Source organism: Anser anser (assembly GCF_964211835.1).
Source record: "Anser anser genome assembly, chromosome: 7".
Lineage (NCBI taxonomy): Eukaryota > Metazoa > Chordata > Aves > Anseriformes > Anatidae > Anser > Anser anser.
This window is the reverse complement of record NC_139727.1, coordinates 8,898,297-8,918,512: the sequence shown is the minus strand read 5'-3', so window position 1 is coordinate 8,918,512 and position 20,216 is coordinate 8,898,297. Positions and strand designations below refer to the sequence as shown.

The following is a 20,216-nucleotide window of genomic DNA, read 5'->3' as shown; positions in this document are numbered from 1 at the left end:
GCCCTGTCCAGCAGTCTCTCACCGAAGAACTAGCCGCTAGATGGCTGTGTGTCCCTCTGCAGCTGAGGGAGCAAGTCTGTGCAGAAGGTATGTCCCCATTTGTGCCCGTGCTCGGCTGCTCGGTCCTGGTACCAGTACACTTACTCCTGCTGGAGATGGTGATGCCTCGCCTCTTACCAGCTTTAGATAACCAGTGTATATGGTGGGTTAGTTAGGTCACTTAACCTTAGCTTTATGGTTTGGTTTAAGCAGAAGCCTGTTAGTTCTTCTACACTGAAGTCCTGCCACCCCACGTTTCTCTCCAAATTCACTGTCTTTGTATAGTGTCACCAAAACAGATGTTGAGGTGGAGAGTGCCTGACTGACGATCATTAAAGAAAAGCTGCCATTTTCTTCTTTCAGTCCGTCACAAACATAACTTTGTCTGATCAAGCCAGAAGCTTTTCCACTTTATTAATTATACTAATGTGCCATATGAACTGTGAGTTGAGCAGAACAAGTAATAGGTTTAGGTGTAGCATCTGATCTCCTTGGGACTTAGTACATTAATCAGACCTGTGGACACATTTTGGCAGAAAAATATGTTAATGTACAGCTGCACCTTAAATAATTGTCAAAAATTTCCCAGGGACTATTTCCCAGCTGCATATTGTTCATCATGCAAGGAAAAAGATTGTTGTGTGTGTCAGCCTCAAAAATATAAATTGTTTGGGTCCAGGTCCGATCGGTCTGCCTAGAAACATAAACTTTGGCCTTCACTATTAAAAAGCTGTTTTGCTAATGAACTTTTACCTATCAGTAATGTATACAGGGACTTTTTACTAATTAATGAGGACGTCCCTATTCATGCTGCTACAGAACTATTTTGTGGAAGCGTGTTATGGTTCAACTTACAACCCTTTATCAAGACTTCCCTGAGATGAAAGGAAAACCTATCTTTGTCAGGGCAATGGAGGCCCTGCTGTTGGCTTCGCTGGGCCAGGATCTCCTGGTCATAACAGGTTATACTGCAACTAGCAGAAGCAAGCAAACAAACACAAAAAGACACCTGAAAGAGTGCTGTATAAATAAATGTGTTGTGTAACATGACATGAAAGCAGAACGTCCCCGTCTCAACAAAAACAAACACCTGCAGACAAAACGAACAGTTCTACTCTGACAGTAACAAGAACAACCATTAATGAATGTGGTGCGTTTCTTAAATGTGCATGCATTCCTAGGATAGGTGATGTAAAGCATAAAACATATGAACCATAGGTTCTATATATGCTATAGGAGTCCCAAGAACAGACTCCTTGCCTGGGGGCTGGGATGTGTGGGTGGGCTGGCCTGGTGGCCCCGCAAGGCCAGGCAGTGGGGTGATGGTGCATGTGACAGGCGGCCTTTCAGGCGTGACACCAGAACCTGCCTTTTACAAATGGGGTCAGTCACATCTCCAGCATGTGAGCAGTGCCCAGATACTGAGTTAACCCACTAGTAAAGGATAGAAATGATCTAACTTGTGTGGCAATTTTGCTAGCTATTCAGCTTGTCCTATGACTAGATATGTGTGTGAAGTTCCTGGGCCCCTTGAAAAGTACAAACTACAAATGGATATGCCATGCTACTGATGATAGGATATACACAGGGAGTAGGTTCGTGTTCTCAGGACTTTTTTTCTTCTTCCTTTTTTTTTTTTTTATTTTTTTTTCTGCCAGAGTTGCTGCTTTGTTTAATTTGTATTTAATAACCTAGAAACTGGAAAACATAACTTGCCCTCTTTACTAAGTAGCTGAACTCTGGATGTTACAGGATAATAGCGTGCATCCCCTTGATCCAAATACATGTAGCCGTTATCTGTTGTTCTGAGCTTTCTCTTGTAGACTGAGATACAGGTTCGGGCCCTTTCAGCCTACCAACGTTGTCTATATGAATGTGCACGTGTGTGTGACAGACAAACACAGATGGATAGAGTGAGAGAGAAGGAGAGCGAGAGCAAGAGCATTCAGGAGAGTGCATACAGTGAATCTGTTTACAATACAACATTAATTAATCTGAACATTTCCCAATGGGGCTGGCAGCAGCCACAGGGAAGCCAGCCCACCCCAGCAGTAAGGAGCACCTCCCCTTGCCCTCCCCAGCCTCCTCTGGCAGACTGTCCAGCGGCTTCCCAGCAAGTTAGGCAATACCTGCGTCCCCCATCCCATCATAGTGTCCTATCACACCACTGCCTGGTGCCCGGCGTGGTGCAAACCGGCTGCCCAGCCAAACGCAGCCCCGTGCCTGGCACCAGCACTTCAGCTTCTAGGCTCCACAAGCAACGGGTAGCCAGGCCCTGATCTACCACAGCAAAAATGCGGTTCGGCTCCTGCCTGCTCTGGGGAACACTGCTTTTTGTAAGTTTAGCAGAGTTTCTTACAGGTAAGATAATGCTGTTCTTAAATATGAATTGCAATTACCTAAAAAATGACTATCTTAATGAAATGAAGCATCCCACTTGGGAACCCAGGCCTGGGTAGCCACACATAGGCAATCAAATTGTAAACTATTTAGGGTAAATCGATACTTGCAGGGTTTATTCACATTTGAGCCCTGATTGCTACAGATATACAAGGTAGCACTAGCACTGCAGCACAGTGGCACAATTCCCATAAACAAGTACTGGTTTTTGAGCTTTGGGGTTTGTGTGTGTGTGTGCCGGAGGGGATCATTAACCAACTATGTACATGCTTCTCTGTTTGTCTTTTAGATTTTTCTGGAATTGGAGTTTTTGCCAGTCCAAGTGACTGCAAAAGTGCAACCATAGATGACGTGAATAAGTGTCTTGAGGTAAGAGGCTGGCTGTACTGTCCAAACCTGGAGAGGTAGCACACACCTTTTGCTGGTAGTGGGAACAGCAGGGCCCTGCCGGGAATGCACGCACAGTGGGACACAAGCATGCTTGCTTTGGCACTCCTGTCCCACTTGGTGGGAGGGGAGGGCGAATACAGGCATTTGACCTGCTGTGTCTTTGACCCTGTTACTGCTAGTCAAAAGCCTTATAGATGTATTTTGCAGTTTTGCTTTACTCCACATATACAAAGGTGCTTGCACACAAACAGCCATCTCTTTTACCTCACATGTATAAAGTTTTCAACTCCACCTTCAAATATAGCATTAAATATTTTAAATATAAGTAAAGCTAGTTAACTGAAAGCCTCTGCTTTATGACTTTTTGCCCCTACCTTCTATGGACTAGGTATACCATAAGGGAGTGACCAGGCAGCAACCCTAGAAAATGGTAGAAATGGTATTTCTTTGCCACATATGTGTGATTGATGTCCATCGCTTTCACCAATGTCTCTTAAAGCTTCAAGACTAAGAACCAGAGTTACCTATTGCTGATGAGTGCTTCAGCATCTGGTAGTGAGAATTGCACTGTCCCTTTTTCCTGTGTCTGAGTTCAAAGTAATTGGTATCTGTCATAGTGATGGCAGACACTTGTGTTTTGGTTGTGGAGTTTACCACAGTTTTTAACTATCCACATATGTGCGTAGGCATATACATATGGAGAGGAAATATATATTCATATCCATGTAGAGCAACTGCTAGATAAAAATACAGAAACTTATTTGTTTACACACATTCACAAATATCTACATTTACACACATGCACACACACAGAAAGCCTGTGAGATGCCAGCATTCACAGACAAGAATGGCAAACCAACGTTTTATACAGAAAGAAGACACACACAGCTGTTTACAATTATATATTTTCACACATAGAAGAAAAACCATCCATACCAGTCCTCTCTCTCAAGCCCAGTAAAATGGAAAAACCCTCTCGCTCTTTTCCTAAATCAATTCCCAGGCTTTTCCTCCTCAGCTTATCCTTTTTTCCTCTCTATCTCCATAGAAATATTCAGAATGCTTCCCTGAAATGGTCAAAAAAGGTGGACACGATTCCCTCAATCGCCTCATCTGGATGCTGCAAGAAAGTCTTGATATTCTGCGACCTAGTCAAGACAAATGTGAGACCCCTACAGTAGACATGTTCCTCTTTGTTGGGTGTTGAAAAAAGCAGCAGTAGAGAAACCACAAGATTATTTTTTTTAACCTGCAATCAGAATGAGCTAAGTGCCCGCACTTCCTGAGGGACCAACAAAAAAAAAAATTAAAAAAAAAAAAAAATCTCAACAAGAAGCCAGCAAGTAAGGTTGCTCAGCCACTGCTCTGGCAGACAGCTGGGAGGCACGGCAGTGTCTGTGCACAGCCCAGCTGAGCTGCTGAGCTGCCTCGCAGAGGTGGTGGGGCCTTGGGGTGGGCTTTTCAGTCATATTTTCCCAAGAAATACTTGGATAGTTTTACCCACAACAGTACTGAATGTCGGTGCTGTGATGAATGCCACTTTGATTCACTTTTAAGGCATAACTGGGGCTGGCAGGGACTTTGATGTCACAGTGACAAGTGATGGAAAAATTGGGTGTTGCAAAAAGAAAAAAAATAGGGCTTTAAGCAAACAAAAATGCTTACTTTGCCGAAGTCAGGTAGAGGGGAAGTTGCTACCCAGCAAAGGTCAATGATCATGCATATAGTTTGCTTGGGAAGAGACTGTTATACTCATTTTCACTTGAATGTGTTTTTCTTCTTTCTATTTTCTTACTCCATCTGAAAGTTTGCAAGCATTCACCCCAATGCCCACAGCCTCTGGCCCCTAAGAACGGTGGGCTGGTGTGTGTCACCATCGACAGTGTTGAGTACTGCAAACCCATGTGCAACAAGGTAATAGTCACGGTTCACTGCTACTAGCTTGCTGGCTTTATTCATTAATTTACAAGTGCTTATTGTGTAATGCATGATTTTTCTTGGTACACTTTTTCTGCCCTTGGACAGGGAGAGGGTGTAGTGTTTGTATTGATCTTCACTGGCTGAATGTTTCTTCGTTTACGGTTACTGTGATGTATCCTAAGACACACCTGTTTTTCCCATCCTTGTTTCCCAAGGGTTATGACTTCCAGTTCCTCAGAAGAAGCAGGCTGTATGAAACCTGTGGCAACATCACTGGGTTTTCCTGGACGACTCAGATGGTTGGGGGGCAAACACTGGCTGTTTGCGAGCGTGAGTAGTTCTCAAACATCTGGGCAGAGGGATGGAGGATCAGCCTGTTTTGTTTTAAAAAGGGTGGCAAGAAATACAGCCTTGGCACGTATGAGGCTGTGAGGGCTGATGCTGGGCCAGCAAACTGCTGCACCAGAAAGCACGTTAGTTTTAAAACTACCACAAAGGCCTGTGCTGATGAGCACTGCTATTTCAGGTTGGCTTAGCAAATAGGACTTGCATGGCTTAGGATGTGGGATGGTGCACTTTTTTTAACTGAAAGCATTTATCGTCTCGCTACAAAACCTACACTGCCCAGTGGCTGTGTGACCAGCTGGATTGGCAGTGGCAGCACACAGCTGCAGTTTATCTTGAAAGTGTACTCGAAGAGCCTCAGTAAAACTGGCCAGCACCTGCAGTATTCACTGTATGTGCACACAATAAAACCCAGCTGCTGTCCCTCAGCCAGCAACACCACCATTTCATGTGGCAGCCCAAGGGTTTAAGAATGCTCCCATTGCTTCCAGCAAGCAGTCTGTGACCATCTGAATCCGTCATTATTTCCTTAATTTAAAAATAAACGTGCATGCACATACACAAAAATATGAACCTCTCTCTCCCCTATGGTTAATGAAAAATACTTGACTGTTGACTGTGTCTTGTAGCTAGAGCAGTTGTGTTTCCCAAGGCTTAACAAAACAATCATACAGTCACTTTATGCCAGGTTGAAGACTTCAGTCTGGAAAATGGGAACGCTGGAGCTTGTTTAAAGATTGGGACAAATATGCCTGGGTTTAGCTATGTAACTCAGCTGCTTCTTTTGTTGTTGGCTTTGATCTTTCCAGCCTCTGAGACGGCCGTGAGTGGAGCTGATTCTGCCTATTTCCCTGCCAACAGCAGCTGCCTGCACACATTAGCCTTCTCTGAGCCCGAGCAGCTGAACATTTTCCTCAAAGAACTTGCTGAGCAAGGCGTAGACATCTCCAACCATGACAAGCAGGCAGACTGTCTTATGTGTGGTTACTAGCACCGAGGATGGCAGACCCAAAACGCTTGTGCCACCAACCAAGTGGCTGTCTACGGTCGGACATGGGTATTTTGATGACAGAAGCGGAGCAGTGAAATCCCTGCTAAGACCTGCAAACATACAGCTTGTATTTCATTAGAAGGTTAGCAATCATAGTCACCATTTGACCTCAGCTCTTGGGTAGAGGCTACATAGGCTAAAACTAATCACATAGCTCACAGTGGGGGCATTTCAAAGAAAGAAGATCACTTTTTTAAGCCTTAAATTTGTCTAAGCGGAATTATAAAAGAATTACAGTTGCTTAATGGATGTGGTCATTAGTTAAACACAGTAATTGTTTTCAGAAATCACTTTCTGTCAAGGTCCGTCTTTATGATGAAAGGGCCATACAGTGACTTACTTTCACCATTGCCATTCAATCACTGTTGTTTCTCTGGTGACCATTAAAGCAATGCAAGTCACAACAGCTGTGCCTGCAGGGTAACTCTTTATTCACACACCTGTGTACTTGGGGGTGAAATCAGACCTTGCATACAGGTACTCAGGGTGCTGTGGTTCACATGAGCTACAAACCCAAAGCTCTGTAGTTTGTTGGGGGACAGTTCAAATGTCTCTCACTTTGTAGTTATGAGCTTATGGATGTCCCACAGAAGTACATACCCTTAGGTAGAGTTCAGTGCACATCTAGCACTCCAAAAGTGCCCTGTGTGGTTGCTGTAACTAGATAATACAGCAAAAAAGTCATAGCATTTCAGGCCACCGCAAAATGCGAGAAATGGGATTGCCCTAAACTGATGAGCATTGATTGCCATAAACTATCTGATATTTTCATCATATCTTCTTAGGCAGAGGTTGTGGTTTCTGCAAGCTGTGGCTTAACTTCAGAGGAGGAATACAAAAGCAGATGAGGTCTGGCTGATAATATGGTTGGGACAGGCTGTATATAGGGTAGAGCTCTAGGGCTTTGGACTGAGTGCAGGGCTGACTGGCTAAGATGCTCTGGTGTCAGCATAGTAGTGCTGGGGCAGCTCCTGGCCCTAGCCCAAGATTTCCAGAACTTCTGACTAGTCACCCTCTCCAGTATCCCCCCTCTTGATGAACAAAAATCCAAGTGATATTTTTTTGTCATTGATTCTTTCCAAGAAATATAAAGCTTCTTGTTCTTTCTCCTATCCACATCCTTCTATGAGCGCTCCCTCTTTTACACCACCTCGTATACCCCCTGTGCTTGTGTGTACACTGGAAACCCAAAGCCAGAGAGTAAGAAGCATAAAGAGCAGCAAACTCTGGTTGTTGGCTGCCTGGCATGTAGTGTGAGTGAAGGCCAAGACAACACAGCACTGGCAATCCAGTTTATTTGTGGAGCTGTTGCTACTGAACAGACGTGTATGTGAATTATGATGAAATCTAAACAGAAAGCTTAGTTATTGCTTGCTCGGTCTGCAGTGGAATCCAAGCTTGGGGTTTTGTTTTAATTTTCTTCTGTTGAGCAAACACTGAAGCCGTGGATCTGAAGACAGCCAGCTCATCTGTTTGTGTTTTCTTTCTCTTCTTTACCTTTTCCCTATTCTTGTGAATCTCTCAGATACAGTGGTTACACTGTACATGATGTGTAATTGACCTTTACCTCATTAATCAGTTAAATGATTCAGATATATAACATTATTTAAGAAAAATTACACACTACCTTTCAGGTTTAGAATCCAGTCATTACAAGCAAAGAAAAAAAAAATCAGTTGCCTTTGGGCCCAGAACCAGCCAGTCATATGACTAGTTGTTAACGCAGCAATTACACCAATGAAGGGATGACTTGGCTGCTTTGCCTGCATATGAACTATAAGGCAGTAACTTAAGTAGTCACTGTGTTGGTGAGAAAAATGCTGTAGTCTTAAAGAAAAGCAAAGGTTTTTCAATCATGGGTGAGTTTGTTTATTTTTGGCAAAGAAATCATGAACAAAAATGAAGTTATAATGTCCTTGAGTCTTTCATTTCCAGCCAATTCATTATCAGCTGATACTCAAATGCAATATCTATCTGAAGCACTGAGTGCTTTCCATTATCGTTTTTCTATTGGTACTGAAAATATTTTTCTCTGAGTTATATTGAGCTATTCTAGTGACTTTCCAAACCATCTAACAAAAGAAAAGAAACACAGCATCGGATTTTATGAGGAAATCAAGCCCATTGCTCTTGTAAAGTAACAGAAACTGTTAAATCTGTGCATCAGAAATCCTACTAATGGGCTTCACATAATGTGGAAGAAATAGGCTGGAAGACTTTAATTTGATATTGCATGAATTGGATATTAAGCTGAAAATTATTTTTGTTATAAACTTGCAGAGAAGCTGTTTTGTTCTATTCCCACCATCCAAGTTATTATTTATATATGAGAAAGGGCAGTTGAACCAATAAGCCTATATGACACAGTTAAAAACTAAAGTAAATTTAATCACATTATTTCCCAGAGTAAATTTGCATAATGTAATTCAGGCAAATAGTTGCTCTTTGTTTGCATTAACTTCAAGTTGCCGTCTGGCCAGGCATGTCTGAGCATTGGGCTATGCCTTCTGCTCCTGCCCCAGCCCCTGGATGGGGAGGGCTTTGTGTTCTGACACAGGATCTAGCAAAGAGAAGAAAATTCATATAGAAGAAAAGAAACAAGCCAAAAAAAAAAAAAAAGAAAAAAAAAAAAGTAAGTTTTCAGATCAGACAAAAGAAGCACACGATACTTATTTATTGCACCATTGTCTGTTTTTTAGGTTTCACAGTACAAACTACAAAACCTGCTCCCCAGACTACACTGCTTGCTCTTGATATGTCCACAACTTGTCAGTCATCTCAGTCAAAGGCTTTGGCAATATTTACCATGTAACTATAGAGAGGCAGGCTTTACTGGTATTAGTTAAGGGAATACAATTCTGAACTGTGCTTTCTTCTCTTTCAGTCCTGTTTTCGGTCCATTATAATGCAAGAGAAGAAGTTAATCTAGGAACCAAGTGACCAATAGTGATTACAATGTAGACCAGAAAATGGAAGGCAAAGTGCTGAGAACTGTAGTAAAGGAAGACAAATTTCTACACATCCTCTTTTTACAGGAACTTAGCAGCAACGGAGTGGGAAAAGCATCACTTTGGGATAGATCCTAGGTAGTAACTGGTCCTGTGAAATCTCATAGTTTTGAAGCGTCCTAAAAAGGGATGCCTGGCTGGCTCACACAGAGCCTTGCAGCGAGATCTGAGGCACACGCTTCATTCTCCAGATCACCACTGCTGCGGGGGGCAGGACCATAAGGAAGCTCATGATCAGTACTGTAGCAAAAATGACCAGCAGTATTTCCCATGGTGCCAGGATTGTTTCCACCACCATTTCCTCCATGTCAAGAGTTGGAAGCTGTAAAGCAAAAAGCACACCACATTACTTTCTTGCAAATATGACTGTATAGATGTGTTTGTTTTACCTAGCAAAGGGATAGGAAACAGAGGTGTGACGTCAGATTCATGATGTGTCAGGCGGTCAAACAATGCCTGTGCTGGATGGCATTATAGAAATGGCAGCTCTAGCACTTTTCAATCTAGTTCTTAATTTCATTTCTCAGAGTGGAGCACTGGCTTTGTTCTTGTGTGTTTTCCCATCAGCATGTGATGGGGAAAGTTAAAGTGTGTCACTGGGGGGGGGGGGGGGGGGTCATCTTCCACATACAGACCACAGTTAGCAGATTAAAGACGTTACTGCTTTAGAAATGAATATTGGTAGTCACTTTTTGATATTTATCTAACAAATACATTGCCCACCAAGTAGGCAAATCAACCTGATGTTAGTCAAGTAGGCAAATCAACCTGATGTTAGTGAGTAGAGCTGATAAAGTGTCTGAGGAGAAGGAGAGGGAGAGGAGGTGGGAGACAAATTGTGTTTCTCTGTGTTAAAGACTGGCTCACACGAGGACTGGTTCCAACTGGATCAAGATGACACACCACCAGGGAGTACTTTTCTAGAAACCTTTTCTCAGGACCTGTCTTTTGCCAGCTGTCCAGCAGAGTGTTCTCTGGGGAAGGAATTTCAAATGGCTTTCCAGCATTTTAAGCTTTTGTTTTCCTGGTTTAGTTTAGTCCAACTTTAGATAAAACCCAACTGACTAGCTGGACCATGCTTTTTTGCACATCAAGTAGAGTAATATGTGAGTCAGCACAATTGAGCTGCTAAACAAAATGGAGGCCCTCTTGGTCTTGGAGAGTTGGGGAGTTTCACCTCACAGAGACGTTCACCTCTGTCACTTGTTAAGCCTTGTCGTGAGGAATAAGCCCACTTTCCTTGGCTGCAGGCCCCAGAAGAGTGCTCGCTCTCTCTTTTTCTTGTCACCCTTTGTTCCCTCAAGAGCTGCTGTGGAGGAGCAGCCTGCCCTTCCCTTGTGTCTCAGTGGCAGTGGCTGACTTTGGTGTAAGACACCATACCGACACATGCCCCACAAGGCCGTGCCTGACCGTAGTGCAAGCCTTTGCCAACGGCCTGTACAAATGGTGTTGATAAGACCCCCCCCCCCCCCCCCCCCCCCCCCCCCCAACCTGGAGCACCACCACACAAAGTTATGCTGACATCTACCAAAGCTAAAGCTGAGGATAAGAGGATATGATGATGGAAGGAAGGATGCTCTGTGAGTCATTTGCCATCAGGTATTTTATTTTATTTATTTTATTTTATATATATATTTTTATATATTTTTTATTTTTATTTTTTTACTTTATTTTTTTTTCTTTTCCTACAACGTAGGCTTTAGAAACTGTGTTTGTCAGAGAACTGCAGTGGATGCTCAGTAAAGAATTATGTGTTTTATGAATGACTGCAGATATATTTTAATGAAACCGTTAAATCTGTATAAAATTAATTTCTCTTTGAAATACTTTTTATTGAACACACGTGAAGAGGCTTAGCAGTCAGGCCGTGGCATGTACTTGCAGAGCAGAAGCAGAGCTAATGTCTCACGACTTTAGTACCATAAAGTAGAAGTAAAAGCAGAGCAGTTAGGAAGGGGTTAGATCACGTTTGTTTTGAGGCAAGGAGAAAGGACCGTTTACAGGTGTGCCCTAGTTCATCAAGGGCTGGCTGCAGCGCCTCAGCACAGGCTGAACGCCACACACCTGAACGCCATGATGCATATAAAAGGGGCGGTTGGGGGCAGTAGGGCTTTCCCAGAGCCCCTTGCCAGTGTTGCCTGGGAGGAGGGTTCCTGAGGGATAGTGGTGCAGCCTGGGCTTCTCTGGAGGACGTCTAAGGTTTGTCTTTGGCTATTCAAAGTGGGGATATGGGGGGGGGGGGGGGGTCAGTCATTGAATCCTGATCCTTACAAGAAGAATAAGACGTAAGCAGGACTGAAGAAATATATTTATTTGGAAGAAGTAGAAAAAAAATGTGTATTTGGAAATTAACAAGCTGCCAACAATTTTGTACCTGGCTTAAAAGTGTTAAAATCACGCAGTTAGGAGCATTGTACTGAGGTCTGTAAGGAGAAGCATCAGATATCTAATACCAAACCCTGCAGGGTTTGTTTGTGTGATGATGTTCCTTAACAAAGGCTAGCAGCCTGTTAGGCAGACTCTAGCTGGAGCTTTGCTGGGCTGCTAAACATGCAGGACTCTGTTACTGTGAGTCAAGCTTTTGCTCTCTGGTGTCAATGTTTTTGTATCTATGCTCTCTCCATTTGAGGTACCAGCTCAATCTTTTTTTGAGGGAAAGAGAGAGGCTTAGCAGAAAACCTGTTCTCCTTCCAGACTCAGCTGTGTCTGTGCCTGCCCTGCAGCAGTGCCGAGACCTTTCCAGAAACTTGAACGCTTGAAAGCTCATGTTAGGTTTTACGCTTCAGATTAATGCCCACTCCTACAAACTGGAGAACGCGATGGAGGGTATGGGTGAAGCTCCCCTAGCTCAGTGCCTGAGGCATGTGTGAGGCCTCGCCACCAGCCAAGCACATACCCGTGGCAGGATGGCTCTGGAATGCCACTCACCAGGCCTGTTCCCCGTGACACTCTCACCTTTCTTACGGCATGAGATTTTTCTTCTTCCCTCTGTGGGTGTGTGAAGGTAAGTGTGTGTGAGACCACTTACTCCAGGGGAGGCAGCTGTGGGAGAAGGGCTGCTCAGGGAGCTGCCCTGTACTGCTTTGTTGCTGACACACAGCTGCATGGGTAGTATCAGAGGTGGGCCTTCTGTCCTCTGTCCAGCTGTCCTTGTCCATTGATGAATTCTTTAAATACCTTAATTTCTGACCTTGTGGTCTCTCTTTTTCTCCCTCAGGCATTTTCTGTCAATGTCTTGCTGCTTCTGTTTCTGTCTCTAGGTTTCGTTTTGATTCCTGCTGTTTATTTCACACTCTTCCTCATTCCCCTTTTTCAGTTCTTCTGTTTAGACAGGCTATTATTCAGTTGTTGTCTGCATGGGAAACCCCCTGTCCTCACTTTCTGTGATGCTGCTCCCTCATCAGCAGATGGTGAAGGGAGAACATCCACTTAGAGTACTCAGCAGGCCTCACACAGCAGGCTTGAGGTGATGAGAGCGGAGAGACCACCCCTTTCTGTAAATGCTGGCTGTTTGAGGAGGTCACACCAGTTAAACTGGCAAAAAAACAACTTTCAGTAATCTTCAGTTGGATTATATCACATTGTGTGGGAAAGAGATGGCATCCTGGATGCTGGGAATGAAGGTAGGCTCTGCTCTCTTCCTCTACTGAGAAAATAAGATGAGGTGTACTTCAGCACATGGGCAGTAGAAGCACCAGAGGAAGGCACCATCTGCTTAGTCCCTTGCTGAAGATGACCTTGTTATGCTTGGATAAGTTGCTTGGATATGGTTGCTGTGTTGCACTAGTGCCCCTGGCAGTAATGCAAAGGTCAGAAAAAACCCTATGCAAGTCTGTGGGGAAAAAACACTCACTGGGAGGAGTCAGCTTTAGTTGGCCCTTCTGAGGAATGGAAATGCTCTGCAGGCAGAAAACAGTGGTGAGGATGATATAGCAGAGGCAACTGCACATGCACCCCTTTGGTCTTTTGGGGACTGAATAGGTCAGGAACTGTTCCTGACCCTTACTATATGATGAGTGGGACATGCCATACATCAGTATTACTCTTTGACATACCTTTCAGTAAGATGCCTTATAAATAAGTTAATTTTATGACTGGAACATGTCCCAAATGCAAATAGTCTGAAAAATAAGTCTGTTAGACTGCATTGCTGAGCAATTAGCAGGCACTGAGGCTGGAGGCCATGACCTTCCTAAATGTTGCCTATCAGTGTCAGCTGGCCTGGTTCATTCAGTGCAGCTGCATAAGATCTGGAGCTGCTGCTGAGATAATGAGGTGTTTGTCACATTGTCAGTACTTGATGCACACAAGCTGTGTGGTTAAATCTTCCCAAACAGCCAGTAACCCTACTAACTTTCTAAACCTCTCAGGTTTGATTATAGGAGGGTATGAATGAAGAAAAATCAAAATAATGGTCAACCAAGACGTTGCTCTAGAAATATGTAAGCACTGCTGAGTTTCTTTCAGAATAAATACACAGCCACTGGAGCTCTGCAAGCTCTTTATCAACTAAAATCCTCATCAGTAAACATATCAAATCTGGTGTCTAAACCACAAATTATTTTGCAGTGAAGGATGCTCTAGATTATCCCCCAAATTTAACAGCTCTCCAGAAGAGCAAAGGCCTCTGTGATGGCTGGAGATAAATGCAATAAATGGAATGTAATAAATGACTTCTTTGGAGAAGCATACAATGATGAGGACATTTGAGAAGGAAAAATAATAAATTAATAATTAATATTAATAAAAAGTGGGGGGTTTCTGGTTGCACCCTCCATTGCCAGCATTTCACTTAAGATTTGTCTGAAGCTACGTACTGAAGATTTTCTTCTGAGCTACAAATGATGGAAGACCTCTCTGGACACTAAAGAAGGGGTTTTCTGAGTACAGTTGACAGACTTCTTTCTTAGAAAAATCATAATTCTATTCTCACACTCTTACACCCAAAACAGAATTATAACCTTGTGACACAAGTCTGGAAATGAAGCTGGTATGCTTCATTAATTGTTTAATGCAATCTAAAGTAGGTCTTGTAAAACACATCTTAAATAGCGGATTGCTTTGCTGCTGCCCTTATCTTAACACAGATCTGTTTTTGAATGGTAATGTCTTTAAGATGATGGCGCACTCCTCTTGCAGAGGACTACAGGAGCAGGAAACAAAGACTTGCATTATGGTACATTTAGGTGATGCACTTGTCTGCCAGTCTACAGCCTGCTACAACACAAAAGCCAGAAACTATTTTGTCTGCTTGATTTGAAGCTTTTACTTATGATTCTTGGGGGGGGGGGGGAATCCATGTAATCTATTCTTTGACAAAGGCTGCTCTCTTCCAGTGAGGTGGATGGGCAGGGTCTGCTGAGACAGCTGTCTGGTGGCTTCTGCCCTGCAACTAATCTGCAGTCTTTCCCCACCAGCTGAAACTATTCAAGAGTGCTTGTCCTGCCTGCTGCAGGCGTTGCTGTAATGAGTGTTATCTTTGATTTCAGCTGCAATGAACCTGTGTTTAAAAACAGCTATTTTTCCTCTGCTGATCTTGCATTTTCTCCAAGTTACTCATGAATATCTTTCCTAGGCTTAGTTCTCAAAAAAAAATGAAAAACCTGATGAAAATCCAAATGTACTTATCTGCCTATCACAACTGGGGTGGTGTGGGGAGTTACTCTTCCTCAGTGCGATGAGGCCAAATGGTGAAGATTTCAACACAGTTATACAAAAAAGGCTGATTTACTAACTACAGAACTAGTGTTAAAGCTTTCACATAGCCTTCATAAGCTCATGGGATCACTGTAACATGAGAATGTCCCCGAGCGAGATGCTTGTGGGAGGTGGTGGCCTCCCAGTCTGTTACTTGCTCTCAGTTGTGGGTCCTCTGAAGATGCTTTGCATGGGGTGGAAAGATGATCTGGTATCTGAATTGGCATCAGAAATATCTATTTATATAACTCATCCTCCTCCAAACTTCAGAATACTTGACTATCTTGTAATATTTTTTCTCTCTACTTGGAAGGGTCACAAATCTAGTACTGCTGACCAACATCTACGTACAGAGAAAGCAAGTTTTAAACTCTTTGGGAGCTTTGTAAAGCTGTAAGTGCAGCCACCAAAAGGCAGAATGGATCAAAGCCTACAGGGCCTGTTTTGTATCATCAAATTGAGTTATATTCTCTTGTTTCTATCAGGCTATTCTCTTCAGTAACTACAGCTTTCAGTGTCAACCAAAAAGCATCTGAGTAAAAGACAGCTGGAGATGAAGAAGAATGTGGACAAAGGCTGTTTGCCTTCCCTCATCTTGAATTCTAACAGAAAAGCTGCAGTTTCTCATCTTCCCTAACACAGTATTTCAGGTTTAAGCACATATTTACAGGGTTTTAGAAAGAACCAGTTCTCTGTAAATCCTGTGACTCTTGCATGATTGCTGGAGGTAAATAACCTCAGGCAGGGGGGAACCTCAGTGCTTGCAACAACAGAAATTCCCGACTGGTGAGCTACTCAGTGCTCCTTTTACAGAGTAAAACCCTTGTTGCTAAATATTTGTAAAGCAAGCATAAACATGCCTCAAGCTGACACTTGCTTAGAGGCTTATGTGACCGAGTATTTATGGAAGCACATCAAGGAAATTAGACCCTTGACTGATGTCCAAACAGGTGAATTCAGTGTTTAATTTTGTGCTGGGTGGCCTGCTCGAAGATTCCTGTTTCTAATGTTACTGGAAACTCTTGGCAGCAGCACTGGGGTTCTACCCCAATGTCACTTGTGAAGACCTGGCTGCATCAAAGAATGTGGCCTTCAGAAAGACCTATCAGCCAGAAGTTTTCTATAAAGACTCTAGGCCACTATTGCACTGTTCACTAATACCTGAGGATCAGTCATTCCCTTTTCCTTCCCCATCCCAATGGGCATAGTCCTATGGTGTATAAGCTTGGATTTTCATTGTTATGGAAACACACTAAAACTAGAGCAGACAGTAAAAAAGGAACTATGAAGTGTAGTTGTATGACAGCTTTTGGGAATACCTTGGTCACACTCCACTTTGTGTAAGTAAACAGGGCAAGCCCTACTTCTGCAGTGCTTGATTCCTAGTCTGTCTTCCTGGCAGAGATAAATACTATCAAACTGAATGAAAAAACAGGACTGACAGTACTAAGCAAAAAGGTAGATGAAATGTTAAAGACTGAATATTAGTTATTTATTTCCTTACTCCTACATTTGTTATTTTAGCATGTTGGCAGTCCTGCTAAAATACACCAATTCAGAATATCAGATAAAACCAGATATGTGGTATTGTGTTTCCGGTTTCGTGTGTAACAGGGCCTGCAGCTCTTTGTGGGAGGGGTTTTACAACTTAGATGTGAGAGCTACCTAGCTAGATGCATGGATTAACTGTTGCTTTAGCACAGCTGGAGCTGCAGAAGGCTTCCTGTTTTGCAGATGTGAACACTTCTTCTAAGCAAGTACTTGTTTTAATGGAAAAACAAGTCAAAAGGGCTAAACCTGCAACAATGAACTTGTTCTGCTTGCTGCTCTTCCTCACTCACTGATCAAAACCTTTAGACTTCAAGTGGAGCAAGTGAGTATTACCGTGTGCTGATTCTTGACCATAGCTGCCAGCTCCGCATCAACATTTAAAGATTATACATGTTTACACAATTTTTTGGAGAGGCCATCACTGCTGCAGTGTCCCTAGTCTGCCTTGTAACAGTGTGTGGCAGCAGAAAGGTGAATCTCTATGCTAATTTTCTGACCTGAAGCCAGAGGTAGCAAAGAGTAGGAATGTGAAAAGTTCTGAAACCTGGGGTTCTTGCACACTGATAAACTAGAAATGAGGGTGATGGTCAAGAAAACTATCACTGCAAAAGTGTCACTTAAAGCTCGTGTAAAATCCAGAAACCAAATCCATCAATTTAGTAGCTTAGAGAAAAGGCCGTATTTCAACTGTATAAAACCTCAAAGATCAAACTGCACTCATCCCTAAAGGTCCTACGCTTTCAAACGAAGAGTGTTCTGAAAATGTACCGAATCGTAAAATTAAAAGAAATCTCTCTGAATTGGCATGTATTACAGATTTGCCTCTACAAGTAACAACTGAATGAAGTGCTAATTATAACAAATACTTAGGCATTCATTTTTAAAAGGATTTCAACCTTTCCACAGCATGCTGTAATTTAGTCTGATTAAAGTAAAACCAATCTAGCATTGTGAGTAAAGTCACTAAATACAAATGTAGTTGAAAAAAATCTTAAAATGAGATTTGGCTACCAAAATCTAATCTAACTTATAAAATCTTAGACATGATGAAGACAGAGCTTAGTAAATAACACAAAAGCAGCTCAGAACACTGGGATTTGGCTGACGGTGCCTTTAGTTGCAGTACATTTCACCTTATTTTTCTAGAAAACAGGTAACTAAAATGAAAGTTAAAATAAAACAGAAGACTGTCTTTTAAAATATGCATGAATTGCTTTGGACATGCAAGTTCTATTTTTTTCTATATTTCACCTAGCAAGGCATTTTTCATCTTAGTTCCTGGCATGTTTGTTAGTTTTTTTACTCTTAAAAGTACAGCGGAGGGCTATATACACCTGTATGCCAAACAGACATTGCCTATCCTCAAATGTTTAAATGCTTTTGGAGGGACTCATACAAGCTCAAGGTCTGCTAACTTTAAAAGGAAAATAAAGCATTGCCTTATGCAGTGCACTTGCTGACATAATCAACTATTTAGCAAACTGACTCTTTCGATATTAGCGAGCTTAATATTAAATACATGAATAGAAACTTTACATTTTGACTACGTGAAAAAAGTTCTAACTTTGCCTGAGGTGTGATGCAGATGAAGCAACAAATTTGAGTGATCCTGTAGGAATTTAGCTTTTTTCCATCCACTCTTACCTTGTTAGTGTCCCCAAGGTGCGTTGCAAGTCTCGCTGATGAAACTGAGTAGGTTTGTCTGGGCATCCATCCTCCGTCCAGCAGCCTGAGCGTGCACTGGAGCTGTGCTAAACCTGCTGGGGATCGTGAGGGCAGCGGGCCCCTGAGCTGAGGTGCGCAGCGGTGCACAGGTACTTGTTTGTACAGTGGTGCCTGCACCACCTCCCACTTGCTGGTTCTTAAAGTGGCACAATCCTTTTCAAAGTGAGGGTGAAGCAGTTCTGCCTTGACCATGGTTTGCTCGGGACCAGTAAAACAACACCCCGCTTGTTCACTTGTGCTCGAGCTGCTTTAGGAGACAGTCGCTTGTGATAAGTGATGGCTCTTTTTCTGCCTGGAAACCACTTGAGCTTTCTCTGTAAAAAATCATATTTACTCATAGTCAATATTCTGATAATAACCAGTCAGAAGCTGAGTTATTAAGTGAGAGCACAGGAAGCCTTCAGAGTATGAAGGCTGACAGCCCCTAAGGTTGTTGCAGATTCAGGGGGTTCAGCTGCCCAACTCCCAACAATGTAGTTTGGTTCAACACTTGCTACTTGTGAGCTTAACTTTAAGTATTTGAATAATCATGGCCGTGTTATCTATTACGGGGAGTAAGAAGCACATGGAAACCCCTTCAGGGTTGCTGTGCAATTCAGGCTCTACTCCACACTGGTGTGGAGGTGGCCTTGCATAGCCCCTAAGAACTGATCCTCTTACCTGTACGCAGTGCCCCAGAGTCATGACCATCACCTTTGGAAGTGGTGCTCTCCACTGGCTGAGATATTTGAAGCACACCAGTTTGGCTTGTCAGCATGCTGGGCGGTGTTGTTGTACACCCACAAGTGCTGGTACATTCACATAAGGCACAGCTGGTGTTCAAGGTTAGAATTGAGCAGATTAGGTTTTTAAAATATTTTCACAAAGGTTTCAGAAAATAACATTGAATAATCATTAATGATTGTTCTAGCCTTGGGCATTTTCTGTCTTTCTACAAATCAAAGGATTCTGTGCTGCCCTCTCAGTCAGATTTTGGAAATGAATGAAATAGGTGTCCAAATGCTGTATGGACTGGGTTTTCAGGTCGGGATCGCTGGTTCCAGACCTGTCTGCTGTTGGCAGGGTTACTGGAGGGACTGAAATGAAGCAGAGTAAGAAGTATTTGCTTCGGTTGAGGTTTTACATCCTCATCTGGTACCACAAGTAGAGTGAGTGGACAGGGTTAGCATCTGTAGCTGCAGGGTAACACTAAGTACCTTACCCTCTCCCTGGGGAGTCCATGGGGGAAAATGCCCAAATATTGGGCAAACATTTCTGCAATGGCACATGTTTGCTAGACACCCATTTTCTTTTATGTACTTGCATTTTTTTCTGATTTTGAAATGGTTCTGTAACCCCTGTAGATAAGCAAGGAGATGTTCTGATACTGAAGCTTAAGTTTCCAAGATAGGAGACATAAAATAAAAACTTACCATGTCTTTAAATGTTGGTGGGGGTCAAACTTCATTCTTAGGCTGATGTTAATCGTTGTAAGCTTCCTAAACTGTATTGAAATACGATGAGTGGAAAACTACTGCATGAGGTGATGCCTGTGCTCCTGTTTCCTTGTACTTGTGGCAGAGGTAGTTTCACAACAGGAGTCACGCAAGGCTGAAGGCTGTGGGCGGGTGAGCTGGTGGGTGCAGACATTTACTGGTAAACTGTAAAACATTTCTGAGTAAGAATATAGTTTGAAAGTGAAACAGTGCCTGCAAACTCTTGATTCCCCAATTTCCCTCGGCATACCTGTTTCAAACTGGGTTAGCATAGCAACATAATAGTCTACCTAGACCTAATATGAAAGGATTCAATGTTTTATGTTGTGATTGTGATGCCCAGAAACAGTGCTCTAGTTAACAGCTTGTGGATCTTATCGCATGCTAAACAGATGTGTTGGATAAATGGAGGACTTTGCTCTAAAAACATTTCTTTTTATAGGTTTGGATAACTTTACCATTCCAGGAACAGGGAAGCAGTCCTATTTTGTATGCATTGTTGTGATGAAGAATCTGAATATTACCAGAGTGAATAATTAGGTACCTTGTGGAAGCAAACCACCTGCAGACACTAAATTGTTCAAGCAGAAAGGTGTCTTGGTCTTACATTGGTCC

The 20,216-nt window shown here is 42.8% G+C and overlaps 2 protein-coding genes across 8 annotated transcripts in view; both read left to right on the top strand.

Annotated features, from left to right (window-relative positions):
* Nucleotides 1-1,935: 1,935 nt before the first annotated feature.
* On the top strand, nucleotides 1,936-6,552 carry LOC310902389 (uncharacterized protein). The gene is made up of 6 exons (XM_083843885.1): nucleotides 1,936-2,400; nucleotides 2,729-2,808; nucleotides 3,878-3,992; nucleotides 4,637-4,743; nucleotides 4,965-5,079; nucleotides 5,904-6,552. The coding sequence occupies exons 1-6, from the start codon at nucleotides 2,334-2,336 to the stop codon at nucleotides 6,083-6,085; spliced, it is 666 nt and encodes a 221-aa protein (XP_083700011.1). The 5' UTR covers nucleotides 1,936-2,333; the 3' UTR covers nucleotides 6,086-6,552.
* A 4,071-nt stretch (nucleotides 6,553-10,623) lies between these two features.
* LOC310902395 (uncharacterized protein) overlaps nucleotides 10,624-20,216 on the top strand; it is a 115,854-nt gene continuing 106,261 nt past the window's right edge. For 6 of the 7 annotated variants that reach the window (XR_014586689.1, XR_014586690.1, XR_014586691.1 and 3 more), the window contains exons 1-3: nucleotides 10,624-11,352; nucleotides 15,164-15,243; nucleotides 15,336-16,723. The gene's annotated coding sequence lies outside the window, so the exon portion shown is untranslated. Of the gene's footprint in view, nucleotides 11,353-15,163; nucleotides 15,244-15,335; nucleotides 16,724-19,541; nucleotides 19,742-20,216 lie in introns of those variants that run through there. The other variant, XM_083843907.1, reaches the window with a different exon arrangement.

Bases quoted from the DNA above. Each gene is read 5' to 3' on its own strand.
- LOC310902389 (XM_083843885.1), top strand. From the start codon at position 2,334: ATGCGGTTCGGCTCCTGCCTGCTCTGGGGAACACTGCTTTTTGTAAGT. The intron at 2,809-3,877 runs GTAAGAGGCTGG...CTATCTCCATAG, and splicing joins ACGTGAATAAGTGTCTTGAG to AAATATTCAGAATGCTTCCC. The intron at 4,744-4,964 runs GTAATAGTCACG...TTGTTTCCCAAG, and splicing joins GCAAACCCATGTGCAACAAG to GGTTATGACTTCCAGTTCCT.